The sequence below is a fragment of the Phodopus roborovskii genome, unplaced genomic scaffold (genome assembly GCF_943737965.1).
Source record: "Phodopus roborovskii unplaced genomic scaffold, PHOROB, whole genome shotgun sequence".
Lineage (NCBI taxonomy): Eukaryota > Metazoa > Chordata > Mammalia > Rodentia > Cricetidae > Phodopus > Phodopus roborovskii.
This window is the reverse complement of record NW_026126485.1, coordinates 20,949,092-20,963,744: the sequence shown is the minus strand read 5'-3', so window position 1 is coordinate 20,963,744 and position 14,653 is coordinate 20,949,092. Positions and strand designations below refer to the sequence as shown.

General features: G+C 43.4%; 1 protein-coding gene across 1 annotated transcript in view; it reads right to left on the bottom strand.

Annotated features, from left to right (window-relative positions):
* The window catches only part of Lonp2 (lon peptidase 2, peroxisomal), an 83,269-nt gene extending 75,081 nt beyond the window's left edge, over window positions 1-8,188 (bottom strand). The window contains exon 1 of the mRNA XM_051195048.1: window positions 7,848-8,188. Coding sequence (XP_051051005.1) covers window positions 7,848-8,080 — 233 coding nt within the window. The 5' untranslated portion in view covers window positions 8,081-8,188. The remainder of the gene's footprint in view (window positions 1-7,847) is intronic.
* Window positions 8,189-14,653: the final 6,465 nt, after the last annotated feature.

Below are 14,653 nucleotides of genomic sequence, written 5' to 3'. Positions count from 1 at the left end.
TGTACCTTCAGAGCTTGTAAAACATTACAGAATGTTATTCCATATGAAGTCTTAGTAGGAGGGCTATGGTCTGTATAATCTGCAAACTGCCTTGGGCAATTAAGGAGAACTATCTGAAAATCCCCTCTAGAGTGGTAGGAAAAATCTAAACGGAACACTCAAGAAAGGCAGTTTTCTAAAGTGAGAGCAGAATGGAATTATCTAAACCATGCCCTAGCTACCAAACACGTGGTTTTTGTTGTTATTGCTGTTTCCATTTCACTCAAAAGCCCTCTATTCATATTAGAATTCACAATACTCCAACTATTTTCTGTAATGATGCTAGTTCAGTTCTGCCCATGTTGGGGAAATGTAGGGCTCTCTGCTCCTCTCCTCAATCCTCTCCTATGAAATCTATGATTGAAACTACCTATTAAGAGAGCAATACCACCACGGGGGTGTAGGTATAGGTGCTTTGCAGCTATAAAAAGCTTCCTTGAGTATTATTTTTGCTAAATTCCTTTTACTACTAAGGTCTCATTATGACAAATGAGTAATCAAGATTCAAAACTGAAGAGATTAAATGGTTGCCCATAGTTACAAAGATAATTGTTAACAATGGAGTTCCTGGCTTAGGTCTTATGACAATTCTCTATCTCACCACAATGGATAATATGAATTTGCACTATCAGGAATTATAAAAATGAATAATAATGTTTTGGCTAGTTTTATATCAACTTGATACAAGCTAGAGTCATCTGAAAGGAGAGAACTTCAGAAAATGCCTCCATAAGATCGGGCTGTAGGCAAGCATTTTCTTAATTAGTGACTGATGTAGGAGGGCCCAGCCCATTGTGGGTGGTGCTATATCTAGGCTGGCCATCTTGGGTTCTTAAAAACAAAACAAAACAGGCTGAGCAAGCCATGTTGAACAAGCCAATAAGCAGCACTACCCTGCCATGACTTCTGCATTAGCTCCTGCCACCAGGTCCCTGCCCTGCTGAGTTCCTGCCTTGACTTCCTTTGATGGTGAATGGTGATATGGAAGTATAAACCAAATAGACCCTTTCCTCCCCAGGTTGCTTTGGTCATGATGTTTTGGCACAACAATAGAAACCCTAACTAGGATAGATAGTTTCTAACTAGGTGAGATACAGAAAACACAGCTTTAATGAAACAATGGAAACAGTACGCATCTCTAGGCAACATGGTTTTACTTTTGTCTTAGTGGCACACTCTAAGCTTTGTTGTCAGTGATGATTTCTTGAAAATGTATCATTATTAATAAGTATTTAGAAACAAGGCAGGATTCTATTAGAATAGTCCCAAATTGCACAAATTAGAAGAAACATCTGTTGCTACAGGATAGTTAACTGTCACCTTTTCTTAAAACATTATTTCCAAGTGTAAGACATACAAATTGCAAACAGATGTTTAGAGAGTAGATAAAGACTTTGGAAGATCTAAGCAGACTCTTCATTATAAACATATCAACATAAAATATTAAGTCTAAAATTTTTATTATTATCTGATAGTATTTCTTGAATGCCTAAGAATATTGATAGGTACAACTAGTAGGAAAGAAGTATGGGCAAAAATTGATTCTTCCAGCTATGGAACTATGTATCTGCATACTTTGTTAGATAAATGCTAAATAGACTAACTTAGGGTCTCATAGATGAGCAAGAAAATTAACAAATAAACAGGGGTTAAGAGACTAACAGTCTGAAGAAAGGCATCCATGGATCCTGAACAATGTTTAGTGTTCTCTCTCTCTCTCTCTCTCTCTCTCTCTCTCTCTCTCTCTCTCCCTCCTCTCTCTTCCTCTCCCTCCCCCCTCTCTCTAGGCTCTTTGTTCTTTGGGGGGGCACACCCAGCCCCCCAATAATCACATGGAGGCTGATTGTTTCTTAGGAATGCCTTAGCTTGGCTTATTTCTAGCCAACTTTTCTTAACTTATATTATCCCATCTATCTTTTGTCTCTGGGCTTTTACCTTTCTTTATTTCTGTATATCTTTTGTTTCCTTATTCCATATCTGGCTGTGTGGCTAGTCCCTGATGTCCTCTTCCTTCTCATTTTCTTGTTCCTCGAGCCCACTCCCCCTCCCATATTTCACCTCCTATTTATTCCCCCTGCCTGCCAGTCCCACCTCTCCTTTCTACTGCCTTGCTATTGGCCATTCAGCTCTTTGTTAGACCAATCAGGTGTTTTTAGACAGGCAAAGTAGCACAGATTCACTGAGTTAAACAAATGCAACATAAAAGAATGCAACACATCTTTGTACTACTAAACAAATATTCCAGAGCATAAACACATGTAACACATCTTCAACTAATATTCTACACTAGTTAGGTAAGGAGATGGCTTGGGATAAGGGTGCCTGCCTTGTAAATTTGAGTTAAATACCAGGGACCTGCATGGCGGTAGTTGAGAAATGACTCTCCCAAGTTGTCTAACCTCCACAGGTACTACACAGAGTGCATGTGCACCCTCACTACCGCATTCATACAAAAATTAACAAAAGATTTTAAGATGTGAATGAATGACACCATGCAATGGTGTTAAATGGTTGCCCATTTTCACTACTGAGACAGCTGATCACACAGGATCCAGTAATTATACCATTCAGCTAAGCAAAGAAATACAGGCAGTCCTTAGGTGGCATTGGAACCAAGTTCCTATCCATAAAGCCTCCTATCCATAAGGAATAACAAGCCTATACACTAAGCATAAAAGAAGAGGCTGTGCTACATAGAGAAGTCAGCAAACAGGGGTAAGAAACATGGGATAGCTAAGTCCTTGGGTACTGGGGCTGGTCACCGGGAGACTATAAAGGGAATCAGGCAGGAACAGAGCTCTCCAGTCACCTTTGGGAATTACTAGCATCCAGAAAAGGAAGTAACTGGGAAGGACAGATGTGTGTGTAGAAACAGGTGAACACTAGATAGTTCCATGTGCATACTATTAACACACAAAGCGTTTTGAAAGCCATGACAGAGAAAAGACTTCAGAATCTACTCTGAGGAATATACTATAATCTTTCTGTATATGGACTTTTCAAGTAACAAACAATATTTCTAGTACAGGTATGGCCTGGTGAGTTCTTACACTGCTAAAACTCTTTGAAGTCTTTTTACAGACACCTTCTAATTTCAATGATTGGACTGAGGTGTGGCTCGGTGGTATAGTGCTTTGCTTAGCATTCAGAGAGCCGAGATTCAATTCCCCAACAATATAAACAAACCAACAGTACTGCCAGTTAATCTTGAATCATCTAAAACAAAGGAACTATATGAATGTTAAGTTTGCATATCACTTATTACTTAGTTTCAGGCAAAGAGAATTTAGTTATTGTTATTTGCAGTTATTTATATGGAAGCATTGGCAACCTCCAAAAACCTTGCCGAACTAAAATCTCAAGCCTAAAGTATGATTAAGTCTACTTTTTAAAAGATTTTCTTTTAACATACATGTACATGTGTGTATCTGTGTGTGTGTGTGTGTGTGTGTGTGTGTGTGTGTGTGTGTATGTGTGTGGTGGGGTATATGTATATGTCAGGTGATTGCCAGTGCCTTCATAGGCCAAAGAGCATTGGATTCCTAAAAGTTGTAGTTACAGGCAGTTGTGAGTGACCCAACCTGGAGCTGGGTAAGAATTGGTAAGCCACCAATCACTAACTAAAAAAATGCTCTACAGCCTGATCTTATGGAGCCATTTTCTCAATTGAGGTCCCCTCCTTTCTGATGACTCTAGCTTGTGTCAAGTTGACATAAAACTAGCCAGGACACCTGACCTCTTGTCAACTCAACACAAACCTATCACTGTTAAGCCATAGTCTTCCTTTCTTGTTCTTCCCCAAGATTACATATTAACAACAAAATCACAAATAAGACATTTTACAAACTTTAAAAGTCCCAGTCTGTACAAATTCAAACACTTGAAAATTAAGTCTCTTTAAAAATCCAAAGTTTCTTTTAAAACTCCAGATCTCTCTAAAAATTAGCTGTTTAACTGTCGGCTCCTGTAAGATCAAATGCAAGTTAAGTACATTCTTACTTCAAGAGGGAAGAACCAGGGCACAGTCACAATTTAAAACAATGCAAAACTAAAAGCCAAAGGTTAACACCATTTCCCATTATGTGAGGCTCACTCACAATCTTCGGGGCGAGGAGCCTGGGTCACTTCTCCAGCACTGCCCTCTGCAGCACACACAGCTTTTCATTCCCAGCAGCTCCACTCCACTGTTCCTGGGGGGCGATCCCACCGCACTGGCATCTCCAAAATGCTGGGGTCTCTTGTCCAGCTGGGCTCCATTTTCACCAATAGCTTCTCCTGGGCTCTCTTCAGGGATTCTAGCCCTGCCACACAGTGCCAAGCCCCAGCTGTTCTCTGTGACCCCTTCATGCCTTCAAAACTAGTAATACCTAGGTGACACTTAAACTACCCAGTTCAGCTGCCAGACCAAGGTAACACCTTGGTCACCTCTGGACCATAGCTTGTGTGCTGACGCTGAGGAAACACTTCCCAGAAGATTTCACTTCAATGACGCTGGCCTCTTCTTAATCACAGCTGATTCTTCAGCCCCAGCTGGCAGCGCCCATTGTCCCAGCAAAGCAAAGGTTTTAGTACATCTGGTGTCTTGTCGGTCAGAGTCAGTTTTCTTCAGCTCCAGCTGACCAGACACCACAGATTCTTCACACAGAAGGCCCAGTGGTCTTTGCTTTCCTCTGAAAGTTCATAGGCCAGGCCTCCATTATCTGCACTGCTCTCAACATTCTCATCTTCCAAGTTCCCACAGAAAAAAGCTCACCAAGCTTTGAGCATTTAATGGTCTTTCTAGCCCAAAGTTCCAAAGTCCTTACACAGTCCTCCCCCAAACAACATGAAACACCAGGAACTTAAGGAGGGTAGGAACATGAAGGAGGAGCTGACTCAGGGGCCATGGAAGAGAGCTGCTTACTGGCTTGCTCCCCATGACAAGCTCATCCTGCTGTTTTATAGAACACAGGATCACCAGCTCCAGCATGGTACCACCTACAATGGTCTGGACCCTCCCACACCAATTACTAAATAAGAAAATGCTCTATATCGTGCCTACAGTCTGATTTTATAGAGGCATTTTCTCAATTAAGTTCCCTCCTTTCAGATTATGTGGTGGCTTGAAAGAAAATGTCCACCAAAGGGAGTGTCACTACTAAGAGGTGTGGCATTGTGGGAGTAGATGTGACCTTGTTTGAGTAATTGTGTCACTGTGGAGGTGGGCTTTGAGGTCTTGTATATACTCAAGATGCTGCCCAGTGCCTCAGACCATTTCCTGTTGCCTGCGTAATATGTAGCACTCCCAGTACCTTCTCCAGCACCATGTCTGCCTACACAGCACCATGTTCCAACCATGATGATAATGGACTAACCCTCTGAACCATAAGCCACATCATTAAACATTCTCCTTTATAAGAGCTGCTGTGGACATGGTGTCTCTTCACAGCAACAGAAACCCTACCTAAGACAAAAGTCTTTAGTGGTGTCAAGATGACATAAAACTATCCAGCACCCATTAGGAATAAATCAAGCTAGACCTGGTAGCACAGGCATATGATCCTTACTACTTGGAGGACTGAGGTAGGACAATCACTAGTTCAATACTTGATTGAGGTACAGAAGAAGAGTTCAAAGCCTATAGGCACAGGTTTGGGGGGGGGGACATCTGATCAGCTCTGTTCTACCAGCTGCTCCCAAATAACCACACAGAGACTCAATATTAATTATATTAAGTTATATTACATTAATTATATTAAGCTGATAGTTTAGGCTTTTTATTAGCTAGCTCTTACAACATGAATCAACCCATTTCTATTAATCTATGTCCTGCCCTGAGGCTTGTTTACCTCATCTACATACTTCCCGTCCTGTTCACTCTGCATCTCCTCCTGACTCCTGAGAGTCCACCCTTCTTCTTCCCAGAGTTCTCTCTGCTCCAAAAATCCTGCCTAGCCCTCAATCGGCTTTTTATTAACAATGAGAGCAACACATTTTTACAGTGTATAGAAGGATTATTCCACAGCAAAAGCCAGCACGGAGTAAGTACTTAGGGAGACTCAGTATCAAAAAATTAAAAGTTAAAAAAGGGCTGAGGATGTAGCTTAATGGTAGACTACTTACCTAGCAAGCATGACAGCCATAGGTTCAATCTCTAATGATCTCCCCCAAGAAGAAATAAAACAAACAAAAAAAAATCTAATCATGAGAACTTCTGCACAACTAAGCAGTTGGACACAGAATGGGAAATAATATGGGACAAATAAGCAGAGGTTTAAGGAATGAGGCAACAGGTTGGGAAACTAGTATCAAATATACTGTGTTGAAATAAAGTACTGAAACTTTAGTGTCCAGCCCTATTTAGGCAATGGCCAAAATAAATCAAATGGATTTAAAAAATTTTCATGATGATGCAATGTAAATTATCATTATTTAGTTGTGTGGGTTTATTTTATGTTTTACTGTTTGCTTTGTGTTTAAGGAGTTATCAGTTGCCTTTGAAAATATGAAGAAAAGCTACAATTTTTGTCAAAGAAATGTAGTCCCACTTAAGTAATAATAAGGCATTCTAAGCCTTATCAAAATCCATTCAGAGCCAGGAACACTGAATTAATTTGAAAATAAAGAGGGGAAGGAGGCTGTCCAAACTGGAGAAACACCTTCAGTACAATATATGGGTCAAGAATTTGGGAGAAGATCTTGAAGATAACACCCGATAAGACATACTATAAGTAGATCAGTACTGTTCAATAAAAATACCAGCCACATCTGTGATTTTAGTATCCACAAATAAAGTAGTAACAGGTAAAATGGCCAAAACATTAGCATCCCAACATTTACTCTTTGTAATGTTAATCAACATTTTTCATGCTTTCTCAAAATTCAGTGGGCATTGCACATTTATGACACATTTAGGGTGGCCAAACTGCCCTAAGCTGTGTGGAGTTAAGAGCCTTTCTGGGACACAGCCACTCCAGTCCTAAAACTCATACTAGACCAGCTACACTTCAAGTGCTCTATGTGCATAACTACTGCACAGTCCAGAGGAGCACACCATCCACGAAGCATGGTGCAAAGCTGTCTACACAGACGGATCTTCATAACACACCTAAGAGACAGATGCAGTTTCAGAGTTGCAGATGAAGAGTCAGATACAAGTGAAATCTAGTACCCAAGTCACAGAACTAGAGCCAGGACACAGGGCAATCCAGTGACAAGCCCGGGGGTCCAAGATAAAAATGCTAGGATGGAGCCCAGGAGAAAGGGGCTAGGAAGGTTGTGGAGGGAGACCACCAAGGAAAATGCGAATAGGAAAGGCCCTTCAAGGAGGCCACTGGGGGTGGGGAAAATGTGTAGCATAAAGTGTAAAGCAAAACTCCCAAAAGTTAACTGCGCTGTTTAGGCATGGGCAGGAAAAAAAAAAAAAAAAGAAATTTCTAGATGTATACTTTTTCAACTGGAGAACATGACAGGAGGCCCGGGTGGAAATTGGGAAAGAGAACAGGGTGAAAGGTGGATGGGGGGAAGGGACCAACACCCAGGGAGAAAGGAGGGGCCTGGAAAGTAAACAGCACTGGCCTAGGGCTCTGAACGGGACCGGCCTACTCGGACCAGTATTCAAATCAGATTATCAACAGCAACAGCCAGGCAATCAAGCAGCAGCCCAGAGTTTCTACTCGTGTCAAGCATTGCTCCGAGAGTCACCTAGCTCGCTAACGGTCATTGGTTAAAAGCGTCACTCCCACTTTTCACGTGAGGGGCCTGAGACCCAAACATGCAGGGCAGGTCGCCGGGGCGCGGGTGGGTTAAAGTCCGGGTGCCCGGCCTACCTATGCAAAGGTGGCAGGTCCTGCGCGTCGCTGGCCGGGTCGGGCGTGTTGGGGATGATTCCTAGGATGGTGCTCTGCAACGACGTACCCTTGAGCAGGCGGCTCCGCACCAGCTGCAAGTTGCGGGCCGTGTCCACACTTGTGCGCATAGTGGAGCCGGGCAGCAACACACCCTCGTGGGTCAACAGCAGCGGAAGGCGACTGGGGATCTGGATGGGGTTCACGGACGACATGGCGACGGCTGTCGGCACCAGGACTGCCAGGAGGACTCCGGCTGAGAGCTCTGGTCGTTTGATGCCAAGGCCACTGGGGCGCACCACAGACAGCGCACTACGGCCCGCCCCCAGCCCTGAGTGCCGACGCTTCCGGCCCCGCCCCCTTCCTTTCCCCAGGCCCCTAGGCTCAAGCCCCACAGCTTCGGCCCCGCCCCCAGGCCCATGTGCCGCCGCTTCCGGCCCGCCCACAACCCTCCCAGAGGCCTAAGCGGCCCAGCGGTGTGATCGGCCCCCAGGCCAAATAATAGCGGCTGCTGGCCCCGCCCCCAGGCCTGGGAACCTCAGTTTCTGGCAACGCCCCTAGGCTGGTCCCTACACCGGAGCACCTCCACTTCCGCCTAGCCCAGAGATACGGTGGGCCCTCTGGTCCAAACTGCCGCTACGCTCTGCACTTCTCTCTGAACTTGTCAGCCAGAATTAAAGAAAGAAACAAGTATGCAGTCAGGGTGAATTGTGCCTACATTTAGACACAAAAGGAATGTTGAGGAGGAGCATATTTGAACGGTGTACACTAGAAATATCTTTTTAACCTGTTGTTGATTAGCAAGTTTCATACACCTTTCACCCGGTTTTTCCATGTTATGTTACGCAATCAGGGTTCATTATCAAAACCAGGTAGTATTACCATTACCTAACCATTGACCTTCCTTCAACCTTCTGGGTTTTACTACTGTCCTTAAATTTTCTCTTTGCCTATCTCCTAGATCTCATAAGTTTGAGACATTGTGTCCGTTTTGCTTTATCAGTATTTTGAACAGATACTTTGAAAATATTATATAGAGATGGCTCTTTATTTAAAAACCATCTCACATGATACAGATTTTGAAGCTTCACAGAAACCCATTATTATCATTTAAATTCCAAGAGGCCAACTAGTCACTCTTAATAACACAGTTCAGCCAAGGCTAAAGTAGGGTTCTTTTAAGCAGCTTTACAGATTGATCGACATACAGTGAACTGTAGATATTAATAGCATATGCTTTGATAACCTTTGACATGTGTAGATAGACTAAGGGAACAATCACCTTGTAAAGATACAAACATACCCATTGCCAGATATTGGTGGCACACACCTTTAATCCCAGCACTCGGGAGGCAGAGGCAGGTGGATCTCTGTGAATTCGAGGCCATCCTGGTCTACAAGAGCTAGTTCCAGGACAGGCTCCAAAGCCACAGAGAAACCCTGTCTTGAAACAAACAAAACAACAAAACAAACCAACAACAACAAAACATACACATTATCTCCTGAATTCCCTTGTTCTTCCACTTGAGCCCCACCCTGATGTCTTTTGGTTATGGCACTGCAAAACTTATTTGTATCTTTTTATATTCGTATATTCTTTTCAAAAACATAGTTTCTTTATTGGTTCTTTGGGAATTTAACATCAAGCACCCTGATTTTGTTCACCTCCCAATCACCCATATCCTCCCCTCATCCCTGTAGTGCCCCCAAAAGAAAAAAATTAAAAGCCAAGGAAGCAATAAAAAAACATTTTGACTCCTCCATCTTTCCTGCCTCTCCAACACCTTTTCGTTTGTCCCTGATGGCATTAGGAGCTGTAGTGGTCACACAGTATACCCTTTTGTCCAATCAACTTTCCTTGCAAATGTTCATTGCAATGAGTCACTGGTCTGGTTCAATGTCTCTGGTTTCTGGTACACCATCATCACTGGATCTTCACTGAAACTCCTATAGGATATCCTGCAGCCACTTCAAGGCATGGAAACTCTTTGGGTATCCTACAGTCCCTTCAGAAGCTCCACCAGGTCCTTGATAGGGAAGATGTTAGGGTGGGAGAACCCCAGACTAGGCTGTGGGCCTGGGTAGTAGCTAGCTAGGCTAGTCAGTCTGGCCCACTGGAGCGGCCTGCAAGCCAGCTTCTCCACTGCCATGCCATTAGGGTCAGTTTTCCCTCACCTGGGGTAAGGGGTAAGACCATCTATCCCCAGTGAGGGTGGGGCCAGCTCTCTTGCTGCAGTGTCCAGTGAGAGCCAGGGTCAGCTTTCCCAAGGCCAGCAAAGGACAGAGCCAGCTCAGCATGGCCTTCTGCTTCCATCATGCATGATTCCTATGGCCTCTTGAGGTGATACAGGTCACAGACGTCAACACGCATCCTGGCTGCAACTGGACCACGGACCCAGGCATGGCTCTCAGCGCAGCTCCAGCCCAGGGTGGAAGTACTGGCCACTCGGATCAGGATGGTGCCATTGCCTCTGGACCCCAACAAGGCCACAAGTTGCAGCTCCAACCCCAGGCTTCATTGTGACTTATGGTGGCGACATGGGCCTCAAACTTTAACACAGGCCCCAGCCACAGTAGGACTACAGACCCAGACATGATCCTCAGCAGCGGCCAGGTCTGGATGTCATCACTGCCCCAGCTGGCAGTGCTGGCCACTCAGATTGACACAGCCCCAGCAGCAATGTAGCTCTCAGATACTAACATGGCCCCAGACCTTGGGCATCTGCATGGTCTTCGATGGTTACAGGAGCCTCAGACATCAAAACAGACCCTGGCTACAGAAGGGCCAAGGACCCAGATATGGCCCTCAGCAACAGCTCTGACTTGGATGTCACCATAGCATTAAACAGATACTTTTTAAAGGGCATTAAATTATTTTGTATAAGGTGTCAGTTTGTGTGATAGATTCTAGGCTGAGTCACTGAAGAAGTCTAGAGGGAGGATGAACTGGTAGCTAATGATCTTGATTGGCATTGATGGTCACACAAATACTGGGTCATTCCTCTGGGTTCACATTGTGTGATATATCTTGAGATAGACTCTGAGAGTAATATGAAGACAAAATTTGCATGGCCCAGGTCCACAAGAGCTTACCTTTTCATTAAGAGTCTCACCTGGAGGTTAGAGGGACCAAACTCTCTGAGACACATGGTACTGGGAATTAAACTGAGGGCTTTGTACATGCTAGGTGTTTTGATGAGGAATGGCTTATGGCCATCTTAAAAATTCTGGGGTCTATTTTTAAAACAGTTGTTTAATGTGTGTGTTTTGTGTTTTTTGTTTTGTTTTGTTTTACCATGCACACATATCCTAAAAGCAACAAACATGTGTTTGGTTGGGTGAACATATGTTTAGTAAATTAATTTTATTTATTTTAGTATTATTGATTTATTTTGGTTTCGAGTTTCACGTTATAACAATCCTAGCAGTCCTGTAACTTACTCTGTGGGCTAGGATGACCACAAACCCACTCAGGCCTGCCTCTGCCTCCTGAGTGTTGGGATTAAGGGCATGTGCCACCATGATTGGCTTTATGATTTCTGAGACACCTCCCGAAAGAAAACCCCAAACAATAAATCAAAAGGCCCCAGACCAAATTGTCTAAAAGTCAGGATCTTAGTAGACTTAAAGATTCTAAAGAAACAGTGGTTGGGGTTTGTGAGGGAGGAAACATGTAACTGGTCCAGAGCCTTAGCAAATACCCTAAGTGGAAGAAAAATAAATCTAGAAATCCAGACCGGCTGCCCCAGGCCCCAGGCCTGCATGCCATGGAGAACATGGTTAAGGACTTCACAGCTTTACTGTGGGAAAGAGTCGGTGATAATATCTTAAATAAGGGAAAGGGAGATTCTATACTTGAGATGTCACCCCCTCTTTCATTATGAAGAAAAGGGAGAGACTGGTAGTTTGAAGTAAAGAAGAAGGAGGAGGAGGAGAAGAAGAAAAAGAAGAAAAAGATTTTTATTTAATGGGGAAAACATCTAGAAATGGCAGACTGCCCCCAAAGGGCCAAATAGAGTAGCAAGCAGATGGTCTGAGGAGGTCAGCTGGGAGGTGTCAACCTTTGGGGCTGCAACCTTTCTGGTGACTGGAGATTCAGAGACAGAGAATAGGAGGAGGATCAGACAGGGAAAGGGCAGCCCTAGGGAAGCTCCCAGTGCTACGGTCTCCCTGCTGATGGTGGGACTCTGGAATTGAGAAAGGGACCACGACTGTACTGAGGCTAGATGGAAGAAAAATTGGCATACCACTAAAGCAAAGTAAAAAACCAAAGTGAGAACCCCTTCTCTTCTCCCTAATGACTCCCTTTCTAGTTTTATATTACACACACACACACACACACACACACACACACACACACACACACACGATTGCTCACATGAGAGCACACACATTAAACCTGTCCATAAGCCAGCAAGGTGCGGATGCGCGATCCACGTCATGGGGTGACAGTTACAAGCGTTGCAGGCTGCAACTGTCAGTAATGGACACGGCTCCTCTGAGCATATATAAGCAGAGCCCTTTTTCCTCCTCGGGGTCTTCCCTCAACTTGCTGTAATGAGCCGCGCAATAAACATAGCTGCAGAAGAATCCTATTGTTGAACGTCGTTCTTGCAGGCAAGGCGATAGCGCTTGACATTGGAGGACACAATGTGACCCTCTGCCTTGAATTTCTCCTACTACATCTTCCCCACTTTTATGGCTGTAAAAGTAAAATATAGGGCAAAGGAAAGGAAACAATTTTCTTCCCTGTATCTTACTTCCCTTTTTGCTCAACTTATCACAAACACTGTCTTCAATGTTTTTCAACATACCCTATAACATACTTAATGAATAATGTTACAGACTTTTCTGATACCATGATGAATTGATTCCAGAAGCACTGACTCCAGCCCCACATGGATACTAAAATTGCTGGATGCTCAAGTCACTTGATTAAGATAGCATGGTATGAAAAAAAACCCAAAAACCCCTACCATGCTAATACCTTTTTAAAGATTTATTTATTTATTTATTTTACAGTGTTCTGCCTACATGCCAGAAGAGGGTACCAGATCTTATTACAGATGGCTGTGAGCCACCATGTGGTTACTGGGAACTGAGCTCAGGACCCCTGGAAGGGCAATCTTTAAAGGTGACTTTAAGCCATCTCTAAATTACTTATAATACTTAATACAATGGAAATGTTGTGTGTGCAGTCATGCATTGCTTGGGGAGTAAAGGAGCAGGCAAATAATGTATACCTGTTGGCTGTAGAGGCAGTCCCTCTCCCCAACCCTCCACAGTCTCTCAAGCGAAACCTGTGCATGTGCATGGCCAGCCATATTTGTTCTAAAGGAAGTCCTAAAATACTGCTTTTCTTTTTGTGTTAGTTATCAAGAGGGTAGTATAGTGTTTGAGGGTTCTCTTCTTCTGTTACTGATCTGTTTCTGTAGGTTTTACCAGACAGGATGATGTGGTCCCGTATCCTGAGGGTGACTCTCATAAAGGGCCACAGTCCTCAATCCTCATATTCTAGACCTGCCCCAGATTAAGAGCTATGTTCCCACACTGTCGTGTCACCTGAACAACCACTCCACTGCAGCCTATGGCACATCAGAGAGACAGTCATTATATATGCTCGTTCGCTCATTCATTCATTCATAAGTTAATTTATTAACAAGGATTATGGGATACCTACTTGCTTGGCATTGTGTGACATCACAGGAGACTAGCAGTGAACTGAGCAAACACGCATGGAAGAGAAAAATAAAACTCACAAATAACCATGTGCCTAAGCTGTTTACGGAGGGTAGTGTGAGGAAGTATGAAGGAAGAAGGGGAGGAGGAGTGGGAAGTAGAAGAGGTAGTCACTTCCTCCTCTCCACTGAATCAAATTGCGTCATAACTGAATACAGCCTTGCTTCCCCGAATCCTCAGAGAATAACACCCCTTTATCATGCACACATACATGTACTCATTTTTATTGACTACTCTTCTAGTCTGCTTGCTCAGTACTATGTCACTAAGAATCCCTCTTGTGAATTTGAGTCTCCCTTTTCTCCAACATAATTTCTATAAATTTATCTATCAACAAACTCCTTTTGGCTTTCCCATTTTTCAGAAGCTGCATTTCTATGTATGGTACCTTGCCTGTTGCCCAACTGAATTAATATTGATATCCAGAGCAAAGTATAGGTTTCATTCTTAGTTGGTTCTTCAGTTCACTCCTGCATATTTCAGTTGGCCTGTGGAACACTGGTGCTAGCTCATAGATCTTTGTTTTGCCTCTGGCCCACACAGCTGCAGGCACTAATCTTCCTCCATTTCCTCCGTCGTCTAAGACCTTTGGCAAAGTATGACTTCCCTTGTCCAGAATGTACAACTATAGTATGAAGGGTCAGAGAAAGGAATAAAGAGACCACCCCACTCCATATCTAAACTCCTAAATTTGACATCTTTTCTCCCAATCTTTCCTTCCTTCTTTCTTTCTTTATTCCTTCCTTCTTTTCTTCTTTCTATTTATTTTCCTCATGCTGAAACATATAACATCAAAAAGAAAATTTGAAAACAGAATATTTACTCTCTGAAATAGTAATTTCCTGGGTGAGTGAGTGTGTGTGTGTGTGTGTGTGTGTGTGTGTGTGTGTGTGTGTTAGATACATGTATGCAGGTGCTTGAATCTATATATATGAACACATGGAGGGCAGAAGAAGAAATTGAATGACTTCCCCCATTGTGGTCTGCTTTATTCTCTTGAGAAATCAACTCACTGAACCTGGGACTCACTGTATTTTTGTTTTTAGGCT